We start from the raw sequence: 13,017 nt of genomic DNA, 5'->3' as shown, positions 1-13,017 counted from the left end.
CACTTGACTAATGAAGAGCTCCAGTACGAACCCTGTGAAACAACGGGTCGACAAAACGCCTCAAATCTTTATAAGAAACATAAAATAACACGGCTGCATCAGCATATGCGTTTTTATATCACTTTTGCATTTAACACTTCTTCTACTTCCAGAACAAAAATTTACAGATAATGTACTCCCCCTTGTCATTAATGACATCTTTCTTCCTTCAAATCGTAAAAAAATTATGTTTTTTGAGGAAAACATTTCAGGATTTCTCTCCATATAGTGGACTTCTATGGTGCCCCCGAGTTTAACTTCCAAAATGTAGTTTAAATGCAGTTGAAAGGGCTCTATAAATTGCTAATTTATATACTTTTTAACCTTAAACACTTGTCTTATCTAGCTCTGTCTATGTTAGGGTATGTCGAAAAACTCCCAACTTATTTTCTCCTCCAACTTCAAAATCTTCCTACATCACTGTTTTACCTTTCTTTCACCTTCTTAGCACGTTCACTTTGTAAACACTGGTTCGGTACTTCTGCAGCGATGTAGGATGATTTTGAAGTTGGAGGAGAAAATGAGATTTTTTCAAATGAGGAATTTTTCAACATACCCTAACTGTATTGAACCTGGAATGCACAGAGTACACGCAGAGCTAGACAAGACTAGCATTTGAGGTTAAAAAGTATATGATTTTTTTCTTCCACGACTGAGGAAAGAAAGACATGAACATCTTGGATGGCAAGGGGGTGAGTAGATTATCTGTAATTTTTTGTTCTTAAAGTGAGCTACTCCTTTAACCTTTAGGGACACTACCCAGATTTTTGAATTCTGAATAGCCACAATATAGGTCTTAAAAAAATTCTCAACATTTTACTTTGAAACTGCCGTGGAACGTGCAGTAAGGTACGTAATTGCAGTTTTGCAGAAATGTATGTAGAGGCACATATTGCCAATGAGTTGGATAAATTTGTCTGTCTCCATGTCACCCAAGATTCAGTCGAAAACAAAGTAAGGTTTTTGAGGAAAACATTCCAGTTTTTTTCTTTATAGTGGACTTTAATGGGGATCAATGAGTTGAAGGTCCAAATTGCAGTTTCAATGCAGCTTCAAAGGGCTCTACACGATCCCAGCCGAGGAATAAGGTCTCGGTCATTTTAAAAAACAAATAAAAATTTGTATATACTTTTTAGCCACAAATGCTCATCTTGCACTAGCTCTGCACTGCGCTTCTGTGCTTTCACGCATCAGATGTTGGAAAGATCACAAAAGATTTTTGTTTTACCCTTTTTTGTAAAAGGCAGTTTGACTTTCTTTGCATGTTTGCTTTGTTAACACTGGGCCAGTACTTCTGCCAATGCCACGGGTGACCTCTCCAACATGATTACGTAATGCGTGGTGTCTTTTTTTAATTTAAATTGAATAGTTCATGCACCAAGGATGCAAACTGGAGAAATGGCCGCAGAAAACTCTTTGCCATCATATGAATAAATTGCATTCTAAAGTACATTCAAATAAAAAAAACTGCATTCACAATCCAGCACTGTGTAAACATAATCACAGTGACCAAGTTGTCCATCACCTAATACACATTACACAATGTGATAGCCACTAAGACTCACACACATTTTTATTCATGTGTTATTTCGCTAACTCTGAGAGATGGTGATATGAGCTGCGTCATCTGGAGCTTTCAGATCCATTCGTTATTGGACTCCAGTTTACTTAACTTTGTGTCTGCTGTGATGAGTAAATACAGTTGTCAATGGCAAACACTGATTATGTGAATGTGACCTTAGACTTAGACAGTAGATTAGAGCTCACAACTAAAATTGAGTTTGACTTTGAATGTTTTTCCCATTTTATTTATTCAATTTTTATTTTATTCTTCAGCCCAAGGATGAGGGAAAAGAGGTGTGTGGTGTTTCCCTTGCAGTTTAAACTTTAACATTCCTGTATTTATCTCAATCCTAACATTCAGAAGCATTTATGCCATTGAGGATTTGCTCAGCTGTATCATTTTTCTCTCTGTGCCTTTTCTTTTGTTTCCCATGTTTTTTTTACTCTGTCCCTCGGTAGAAAGAGGCAACAGTCGACACAAAAAAGGTGCGATAATCATCATGGGTGTATGTGAGTGTGTGTATGTGTGAGCGAGACTGTGTCATGTTGTTTTGCTAGAAGCCTGGCTATCTCTTCCCTCCTCCTGAGACTTTCCCTAACACTGTGATAGCAGAGTGCAAATAAATGTTCAGACAAACATGCATTTATGGTCAGTTCTGTGCATCCATTGGCCTCAGTGCAAATCCACAAGTATTTGCTCACTTTAGCCACAATTAAAAATGCAACAATTTCAACAAAATTTTACAACCAGAACGTGTCCAAATAAAAGTATATCTGTTGTTTTTCTATAAAAAACTAACATACGTTTTTATAAGTTTGCTTGTGCTACATTGTGGTTCAATTGTTGTTGTTGGTGCCACGTTCTTGTGTAAGTAATGGATAAAGATGCTATTGTTCTATATTTCTAAAGGGATAGCTCACCCTAAAATGTGGTCTAAACCCGTAAGACCTTCATTCATCTTCGGAACACAAATTAAGATGTTTTTAATGAAATCTGAGAGCAGTATAATTGCCATGTTCATGGACGAGAAGAAACGGTACAGAAGAAATTGTTAAAGTCATTTTTTTTTTGTTTTCTTTGTTCACAAAAGTATTCTTGTAGCTTCATAATATTATGGTTGAACCACTGAGGTCACATGGACTATTTTACAATCTACCTTTTACAAAACTACCTTTCTGAGCCTTGAATGTGGTAACATTGCTGTCTATGCATGGTCATAAGCTCACGAATTTCATCAAAAATATCTTAATTTGTGTTCTGAAGATAAACAAAGGTCTTATGTGTTTTAAAAGTCATGAGGGTGAGTGATTAATAACAGAGTTTTAATTTGTGAGTGAACTATCCTTTAAAAGTTTCATTGGTGCTATTGGTCTTTGAATAGCCATAGGCTAGAAGACAGAAAGCAAACAAAAACCTACTTAAAAGTTTTCTGTTTTACCACCCTGATTGCCAGAACCAAATCTGCATCCCTTATACTGTCGATATTGTGTGGTGCTTTAATTGTCCTTCCTCAGCAGCATTAAACTGAATAAACAAATGTTACCATTATGGGAATGAAACCATCATTCCTCCTCCACTCTTTGTTTCAGTATTTTTTACACCTCTTTAATTAAGCTGTTGTTGGATCTGACAGATACATTGCTGAAGACTTTTCTTACCGTTGAAAAACGGCTTTAACAGAAAATGTTTCCAATTTGTTGAACATCTCTGATGCTGATGCACTTGCAAAACCATGACAAACAGACATGGTGAATTTCCCCAACCCCCACATCTTCTCCTTGCCTCTCCTCGCCTCTGCCTAGTTTAAGTTCGATATTTTCTATTAAACTAACACTTCTTCCTGTGTGTGTGTGTGTGTGTGTGTGTGTGTGTGTGTGTGTGTGTGTGTGTGTGTGTGTGTGTGTGTGCACGCATGTGTGTGCATGTGTTACTCTCGACAGCTCGACTCGGAGGCTGCAGATATCCTCAATGACCTGCAAGGGAAGCTTAATTCTGTTCTGGATAACCTGAGTGGCATGTTTGCGAAGAGGTAAACTGAATTTTCGGAGGCTGAATTTCATCTGAATATCATTATTACAATCTTTCTGAGTGTTCTGCTTATAAATGTCACCTTTGTCATAATAACTCTTTCAGAAAATTACTATTCTTTGGTTTTGTGTCTTTCATTTCATTTTATTTTGAAGCATTTTGAATGCATCTATAAACAATATACAGTTGAGGTCAAAAGTATTTTATCCCCCTTTTAGAATCTGCAAAATGTTAAATATTTTACCAAAATAAGAGGGATCGTACAAAATGCATGTTATTAATATGTTATTAGTACTGACCTGAATAAGATATTTCACAGAAAATATGTTTACATATAGTCCACAAGAGAATATAGTAGTTGAATTTATAAAAATGATCCCTCTTATTTTGGTAAAATAATTAACATTTTGCAGATTCTGAAAAGGGGGTGAAAACTTTTGCCCTCAACTGTAAATTAATACAACATAAACATGATTAGGGCTTGGTTTTGACACAGATTTCACGATTCGATTTGATTATTCTTCACAATTTGGTGATTCAATTCCAATTTTGATTCACTTCGATTATTTTGGATACGCATGCATGATGTACATGGCAATTTTTTCTCACTGAAAAAAAAATCGCTCAACTAATGTTGTAAAATATGCATGAGCATCAGTTGGTAGGCTACTACATTACTATAATATCGAAGGTTAAAATTAGCTGATTTGTATACAAACACTTGAATTACACTCAAGTTTTAACTTTAACTTAAAACTATTAAAATTCTTAAAAATAGTACATAATTATATTTCTACACCAATTCCTTTTTTGAAATATAAACATTTGGTGGCTGTTATTAAAACTTTACAAATTTGTTCAAACATTATTTAAATATTGAAGGACAGTAAAACCTATAATAAATATGTTATATGGTGCATATTTAGCAAAATGTTCCTCTTTAGAGTTAATTTATCTAGCTGACTAAAGAGTATACAGGTTTTTTTTTTTTTTTTTGAGGTAATTGTGATGTTACATGACGACTTTGTTTACAAGCTGTTATATTGACATCTTTTCCCGGTTTAAACATTGATTGAGGAATCACATGAGACAGGATACAGTTTTCGGTAAATTGTACTCTTTATTTTAACACACCTTTGGATCTTTGTTCATGTTTATTTCATTCTGTAACTGGTATTAAAGCAGAGGACACGATCAGTTCATGTGGGCTTTGCACTTTTGCTTCTCTTAAACTGAGGGGTTAAAGCGATCTGTCACTCCACTTTAAACAGCGCCAAAACAACATTTTTTGTTTGAATATTGTAAGAAAATAGACAGAATTTGAAATCTGAGACTTTGTTTTATATCAAAAGTAAGAAAGCACAAATCTTATTCCGATTCATTGGATGGGAGACGCACTACAATGTTCCGTTTATTAACTGAAAATAGGCTAAATTAAACGATTTTTGAGATTTAAGAATTAATGTCGTTTCGTAAAAATTAAATCTATTTTTTTTTACCCAGCCCTAAACATGATTTTTAAAAAGCTCTACAGAAAAATCTGTTTTGAGAATATCACTGTCATCTTGTTTGTTGGCCTAATTTCCATATTGTTTCCATCTCTCTCTTGCTTTTTCTGTATGCATATAGTTTCCTGGCCCGTATAACTGCATGTGTGCGTCAGATGGCGGAGATCCTATATCAGATTAAAGGACCTCTGAATCAGAACACTCGTAACACAGCAGAGGCTGATGCAGACAACGCACTGCGGCCGCTTATGGAGTTCCTCGACACAAAGTCAGTTCAGATCAACTTCCTTTAGTTCAGTTTCAAATCAGTTGTCAATTTTTGCCACACTAAAGGTCTCCATGTGTGGCTATTTCTGTTTCTTGTCACACTTGGTATTCTAAACAAGAGCCAAGAAATGTGGAATAATAACCTGTCATCAGCTTGAATTGTACTATATCTTACAAATTCCCCAGGGAAATTTGCCAGAATGCCAAATGTAATATACACATGTCTGTTTGTGATGTGTTGCAGCCTCAGCATCTTTGCAGACATATGTGACAAGACCGTGTTGAAGCGTGTGCTAAAGGACCTCTGGAGGAACGTTCTAATCTGCGTGGAGAAAACGATTGTGTTACCTCAGAGCAGCGACAGTATAGTGAGTTATTTTGAGTTATTTAGTAACTCATGATGCAAACAGTACTATGATTCTCTGTCCCTGCTCTCAGAACACCATATATGCTGTTTTACTAGCACAAAGTGGTCATTATCAATGCTTTTTTTGTTTTCAATGAGGGGTTCAAGCGAGTAGCGCTGAAACCCTATACGCCTTATTCAGCCCACCGCCATTAAAAAAAGTCTTTCGTCTCACCATCGCAAAGGGACGCCAAAACGTTCGAAAAAGGCAGGGTCACTTATAGTAAAATGCTTATAACTCGTGAACAGAATGAGATATCTTCGCCAAACTCACGGAGCTTGGCCACTTAAGTGGCACTATAAGAGAAAAAAACCCATAAAAATGTCTATATCTATGGGACTATTTGTCCTATCAACATAAAAATCGCTGTGCATGGTCTTGAAAGTGCCACAAGTGTCTATAAGGACATTTGCGTATCTCAAAAAAACATGGCCACCATTGGCCGTTGAAGTTTAAGCACCTCTTAGACATGGTTAACGGAGGCAGATTGGAACAAAACTTGGTGGGCCTGTTTGACTCATGGCCCCAACGATCTGTGAGAAATTTGAAATAAATCAGCCAATGTGGGGGCGATATCGCATTTTTCAAGGTTGTAAACGATTGTGCATTGCACAGGTTTTTGTACGTACACGCAATATTCTTATCATATGACAGAACTCCTCATTCCAGTCAACTTTGTCTCTAGAACCACTGCTGTCAATCAAATTGTTTGTTAAATGATTGAGAAGATGTAGAAAAACCTATTTTTGTGAACTAGTTCTAGGTTTTCTGCTTAATCTGGAAAAAAAATACTGCAGTACAATTCTTTGGACTCTCTAGGTCAATAATTATCAAAAAAAGAGTTAAAATTCACCCTTTGGGAAGCTATAACGGGGTCGTTTAGAAAAGGGTCCTGTCCAGATTTACCTAAAATCCTATAAAGCCTAAAGGAAAACCTGGTGAGCACATGCAACAGGTGATTCTAACAAGCATGCAAAGTTTAAGGTGATCGGCCCACTGCTGGCACGATAATAGTCATAAATGTTACAAAAAATATTTCTATGGTAAATTACCTGTATGTTTTTTTTTTCATATGTGCTTAAAGGCCTTAAAGCACTTGAATCCCGGTAATCGCTGCTTGCAGTGATTGAGTACTCAGTACTCAAATCAAATGTGACAGTGATGATCAATCATGAAAACACAGTAATGGCATAACTTTTCCTCATTTTCCTCACTTTTCATTTTTGTATTATTTTTGGTGATTGATCCTAAAAACACAGTAATTACTTTTCTCTAAAAGAAAATGCCAAAAATAGCTTTTATTTTATTTTGTGACAGCCATTTTCTAACTGGTGGTAACTTGTGGTCAGATTTATCAGAATGCAATATCTTCAGTGTTTTTTAAAACTATTTTTAAATTGAGATGGCATCTGCTCTGCATATGGCAAGTTGCTGAAATAAAAATGTCTAGGAGATGAATGTTTGCATAGGATTATGCTTGTACTAGAGTCAACATGACCATAATGGCCTTTCTATAGTTAACACACATTTGACATTTAGGATGTTAAAAATATATTGTTTTTCAGGCAATACTGGCGGGCAGAGGTTTGAAATATTGTTTTTCATTTTTTTTTTCCTATTACAGGGAGCTCAACTTCTTACTGCTGCTAAGGAACTGTCTAAACTAAAGGTATTAACCATAAATACTTGAAAGTTATAATCTATAGCCTAAGGCAGTGGGTGTGGCTAATGCTTCTCTTTTATTATAGGGAGGGGTGGAGCAAAAGAGCTTGTCACCAAGGATGTGTGTGATCATGGAGGCAGCATTGGATTCAATCAAGGTATGTTGGTGGATATGGCATGCCTGCTGAGTTACAACACGTTAAAGTGTTGGCTGTCTGCTTAAAAACAGAACTGTCACACCAAGTCAACACATTGCACACTGAGTGTTTGGGTTCTTGGGATCGGTGCGTCACTAAAGTGTGTGGGAAGGAGAGAGAAATTGAAACAGTCTGAGAAAGCTGCTCACCACAGGCATGACTTTTCACACATAATAACGTGGTCAGATAAAATAAGTTACTGTGAACTGTAGCAGTTTTTGCAGAAGGAAATTCATGCTCATTTTCTCTCTCTCTCTTTAACCTGCTACTGGGTAGCTCTTCTTCCATGCTGGTGGGAACGGTTTAAAAAAAGCATACCTGGAGAAGAGCCCTGAGCTGTCGTCGCTGCGTTATGCTCTCTCCCTATATACACAAACCACAGATGCTCTTATCAAGGCATTTGTGACAACACAACATGCTCAGGGTGAGATACATACACTTGCACACATGTTCAGTGGTTGACTTTTATCAACCGTTGCACATGGTCACACAATCTGTATAAATTATTTGACATTTGCAAGACTTATATTTTTAAATTGAAACATTTCTTCTTGCAGTTCAAAATGGTATGGGCATCAGGATCACCCCCAAGGAAAACGTTCGACCTGACAGAGGTGGGATTTGTTCATCCTCTACTCTTTGAAGGGCTAGAAACAGCCTCTCTCTCTCTCTCTCTCTCTCTCTCTCTCTCTCTCTCTCTCTCTCTCTCTCTCTCTCTCTCTCTCTCTCTGTCTAGTGAACTAAATGCACTATGGAAGCCAGTTTCTGCCATTAAGTAAAAAATTTAAAAAAAAAGGTTATTGCGACTTATCTCATACATTCTCGCAATTCTGATTTTTTTTCTTATAAAGTTATAAGATATAAACTCACAATTGTGAGTTAAAAAGACTGATATGTTTTCAGAATTGCGAGTTAGTATCTCACAATTGTGAGTTAGTCAGAATTGCATGATATAAACTCGCAATTGTGAGTTAAAAAAACTGATATGTTCTCAGAATTGCGAGTTAGTATCTCACAATTCTGACTTTTTTCCTGCAAATGCAAGTTTGTATCTCGCTATTCTGATTTTTTCTCAGAATTGCGAGTTTATATCTCGCAATTGTGAGTTAGTCAGAATTGCATGATATAAACTCGCAATTGTGAGTTAAAAAAACTGATATGTTCTCAGAATTGCGAGTTAGTATCTCACAATTCTGACTTTTTTCCTGCAAATGCAAGTTTATATCTTACAGTTCTGACTTTTTTCTCAGAATTGTGAGATATAAGCTCACAGTTGTGAGTTGTAAAGTCTGATATGTTCTCAGAATTGCGTGTTTGTGCCTCACAATTCTGGCTTAACTGGCAGTTGCTTGAGAAAAAGTCATATATACTCTGCTTATGTCAGTTTTTTGTCAGTAAGATTTAGTTTTTGTGAACATAGTGCCCTATGTTATAAAGACTGCATTTATTTAATAAAAAAATACAGTAAAAGCAGTAATATTGTACAAGTGCATTCTTTGTTAATATATTTTAATAATGTATAAAGTGTACTTTATTCTTGTGATAGCAAAGCTGAATTTTCAGCAGCCATTACTTTAGTATTTAGTGTCACATTTGCGGTCTAAGAAACATTTTTTGGCTAATATAACACTGCTGTATCATCACTGTCACATTTAATCAAATTTTAGTAAATCCATTCAGCAGAATTCCACCTTTTTAACCACAATCAATTCACAAATTGTAAAAAAAAATATTTATGTATACATATGTTTAACTGTAATATGTTAAAAATACAGTATTTGTAAAACAAAGTGGTTTGATTGACAGGCTCTGGGGTTGAGCGGCCGATTGGGGAGGCAGTGATTCAGCTGGATTTGTCGCCCCCAGCTGGAAACACTGAGCAGAAACTTAGCCTTAGAGGTGAGACCATTAGAGCAAAGAAGAGCTAAATTTAGCAACTCTTATCTGTGAATTTAAGTGTCTGGTGAGATAATGCTGATTTAATCAGGTCTTAATGCTGAAAATCATCCCTAGTGTCTTTGTATGAACTCTTTATCTCTTTCTCTTCCAGTGATTGCGGTAAATGACATGAAATGGCAGACCTCAGGGATGTTTCGTCCATTTGTGGAGGTTAACCTGGTCGGCCCACAGCTCGCAGAAAAGAAAAGAAAATTCACAACCAAATCAAAAAACAACAGCTGGACTGCAAAGTACAACGAGGCCTTTCAATTGTGAGTAAAAACACTCGTCTATTAAAGGGATAGTTTACCAAAAAATAAAATTCTGTCATTAATTATTCACCCTCATGTCATTCCAAACCCGTAAGACCGTAGTTTATCTTCAGAACACAAATTAAGATACTTTTGATGAAATCCAAGAAACAGGAGAGAGCAAGGGTCCTGATGCCACATGGACTATATTGTCGATGTTCTTTGCACCTTTCTGGGCCTTGAACATGGACGGACCCTTGCTGTCTATGGAGAGTCAGAAAACTCTTGGATTTCATCAAAAATATCTTAATTTGTGTTCTGCAGATGAACGAAGGTCTTACAGGTTTGAAACAACGTGAGGGTGAAAATATATATACAAATAAAACATATTACTGGGAATGGTCCACTCATATGTGTATTGTTTCCTCCTTTATCTCAATCTCAGTGTGTTGGGTAAAGGCGCGAATCTGGACTGCTATGAGATTCAAATAACGGTGAAGGATTATTGTTTCGGTCGTGCGGATCGGGTGGTCGGGATCGCGGTAATGCAGCTGCGTGACGTAGCAGACCGGAAAAGCTGCGTGTGCTGGTGCCCCTTGGGCCCGCGTATCAACATTGATGAAACCGGGACCACAGCACTACGAATCCTCTCTCAACGTTCAACTGATGAGGTTGCCAAAGAGTTTGTCAAACTAAAATCTGAGACCAGACCTGCTGAAGAGGGCAGGTGAAGATGAAACTCAAAATTGACCTCTTCAATTCATCATTAGGGTGAAAGTGGATTGATTAAAACAAAAGAGACTTTGATAATACAAGACAATTGAAACGACTGACTGTGTGTGACAAACAAGCGTTCACAAATCACAAGGACCTACACTGTTTCTAAAATTGTGTATGTTTATTCAAAGCCTTAAGAGTCACTTAACTGTTTGGCTGGCTTTGCAACGCTTTTTATGATGGGCAACTATTTACAAAATGAGTGCTAGTATTAAAAATAGCATTCTCACGGTCATTAAAAATTTGGAACTATCAGGGAATTCCAGGCATGAAAAGCTACGGAAATTGATAAAATCTTAAAATCAGTACTAAAATATTTACTCCCGGTTTCACGGACAAGGCTTAAACCTAGTCCCAGACTAAAACAAAAGTCTGAGTTGTTTCAACTGAAAGAAACTTGCACTTATTGATCTTAAAATATATTAATGCCTTTGTTTTGTCCCAAGATGGACACCAGTAATTTTTTTTCTCTAAGGCACATTTATAAAAATGACTTAAATGTCCTAATTGAACTATGAAACCAGGCCATTATCAGCTGGAAATCTCAGCATTTTTGTTTTACAAAAATTATCCAGTAAAGCAAACAACTCAAAGTCATGGAATTTAAAGTCAGCATTAAAATATTTTGTTGGCTCGAAATGTATTTGTGTGTAATTTCTGCATTTTTTGTTTTGTTTTGTTTTGTTTTGTTTTACAAAAATCATCTAGCTATTCAAATGACTGGAAAAGTCATGGAAATTAAAAAAATCTTAAAAAGTCAATGCTACAATAATTTGTTGGCTTGAAACTGGTGTTTGTAAGTGCAATCTCTGCAAAAAAAAAAAAAAATGTTTACATAATTATCTAGTTTATCAAACAACTGGAAAAGTCATGGAAATTTATTGGTAAAAAGTTGTGGGAGCCCTGTAGGAGAGAAAAACAGGTTCACTTCACAGTTATTATAATGAAAGGTATCAATAACATTACAAAAAATGTGAGAAGATGAGAGTTTTGCCAAACCATGAATGGGCTCATTCCACATGTTCTCTGTGGCCTTCTGAATGGGCGGAGTCTTATAGCAGGGGGAGTGGTCTAACAAGGGATCGATTTACATTGGCTGTCTATTCTTTGATTGACAGGCACAATCATCTTTGTCTGGCCACTCCAAATGCTCCAAAGATCATGGTTATTCCCCCTAGTTTATTTATGGATGTCTCAAAACCGATAAATACACAAGTAAATAAAGACAAATATAGACCAACCAGTAGTGCCAGCCAGGGCCGGAGTGGGACTCCTTTTCAGCCCTGGAGTTTCAAGCCTTAAACCGGCCCACTTTAGTTCACGACTGACTATATTAAAATGACGTCATTTCCAATTCAGTGCAAATACAGTAGCCTAATTGTTGCTTCACAGTGAAGATTTATTTGAACAGTTAACACAATGTAATGTTTAACAGTATCAGTATCTATTTTCTGTTAGAATTAGTGCTCATAAATATCCAAACCTTGAAATGAAAAAATATCAAATAAATACAAATATATATTAAGCTATATGTATAAAATAAAGATTAAAATAAAATGTATTAAACTTTCTAATGACACTATCATGTCTTTTTCAAGTAAACAGCTGCTTTATAAGTTCAAATATTTTTCATAAATGAGAACATTAAAGGGTAAATCTCCAACACTATTCTTTTAAACATCACAATGTCCTTCTCTGCAATATCTGAATATATATTCTGTGCAAAATTGTTCACAGATATCCAGTCCTTAAACACAAATAAAGAATAGAACAAGTATTGCACTGTCCTACCTGCCCATTCTAGTGTGTTGGGCTCATGACTGGTGCTTGGTAACGTTACGGGGCCTGGCTCTTCACTGTTAGCAGCAAACTGGACTAGAGGCTGCTGCTGCTGAAGAGCCACCGTACAAGAAAAAGTTTGATACATAAACATGAACGATGATTTGCAGACATCGTTGTTTTGCACTGCTCCTAACTAGCTTGACGTTAACCAGGGGTGGACTGGGACAAAATTTCAGGCCGGGAAATCTCACACTTATCCAGGCCATCCCACACCAAATTTGAAATTTGAAACCCTGGACAACAATATTTTTCATCATCACATAAAGAAAAGTTGAAATCAACTGGGTAAAATAATTAAATCTCTTGAACTTCCAATTTGCCTTTTAATCTCTTTTAATCTCTCTGTCTCTCATGTGTGTTTACTTTTTAAACTAATTTTCTTGTATCTGTCACTTTTGTCATAAACACATCTCCACCTTTACAACCACCTATACAGTACAGATCTAAGGTTGGTCTTTTTTAAAGAAGACAATCAGCAGATTATTGCAGAAATTCTGAGACCTTTTTAAAGACATGTTTTTGTCAAGATTGTAAAAA

The 13,017-nt window shown here is 36.2% G+C and overlaps 1 protein-coding gene across 1 annotated transcript in view; it reads left to right on the top strand.

Annotated features, from left to right (window-relative positions):
- Positions 1 to 11,888, top strand: part of LOC141334872 (protein unc-13 homolog B-like) — a 55,823-nt gene extending 43,935 nt beyond the window's left edge. Inside the window, exons 32-43 of the mRNA XM_073840096.1 lie at positions 1,876 to 1,896; positions 2,062 to 2,088; positions 3,544 to 3,632; positions 5,261 to 5,407; positions 5,651 to 5,774; positions 7,438 to 7,482; positions 7,562 to 7,633; positions 7,949 to 8,096; positions 8,230 to 8,286; positions 9,479 to 9,571; positions 9,723 to 9,882; positions 10,307 to 11,888. Of these exons, the coding sequence (XP_073696197.1) occupies positions 1,876 to 1,896; positions 2,062 to 2,088; positions 3,544 to 3,632; positions 5,261 to 5,407; positions 5,651 to 5,774; positions 7,438 to 7,482; positions 7,562 to 7,633; positions 7,949 to 8,096; positions 8,230 to 8,286; positions 9,479 to 9,571; positions 9,723 to 9,882; positions 10,307 to 10,592 (1,269 nt within the window). The 3' untranslated portion in view covers positions 10,593 to 11,888. The remainder of the gene's footprint in view (positions 1 to 1,875; positions 1,897 to 2,061; positions 2,089 to 3,543; positions 3,633 to 5,260; positions 5,408 to 5,650; positions 5,775 to 7,437; positions 7,483 to 7,561; positions 7,634 to 7,948; positions 8,097 to 8,229; positions 8,287 to 9,478; positions 9,572 to 9,722; positions 9,883 to 10,306) is intronic.
- The last annotated feature ends 1,129 nt before the right edge of the window (positions 11,889 to 13,017 follow it).

This window comes from Garra rufa, chromosome 5, assembly GCF_049309525.1.
Source record: "Garra rufa chromosome 5, GarRuf1.0, whole genome shotgun sequence".
Taxonomy (NCBI): domain Eukaryota; kingdom Metazoa; phylum Chordata; class Actinopteri; order Cypriniformes; family Cyprinidae; genus Garra; species Garra rufa.
Note: the sequence above shows the minus strand (reverse complement) of the source record. Positions and strands in the feature narration are given on the sequence as shown.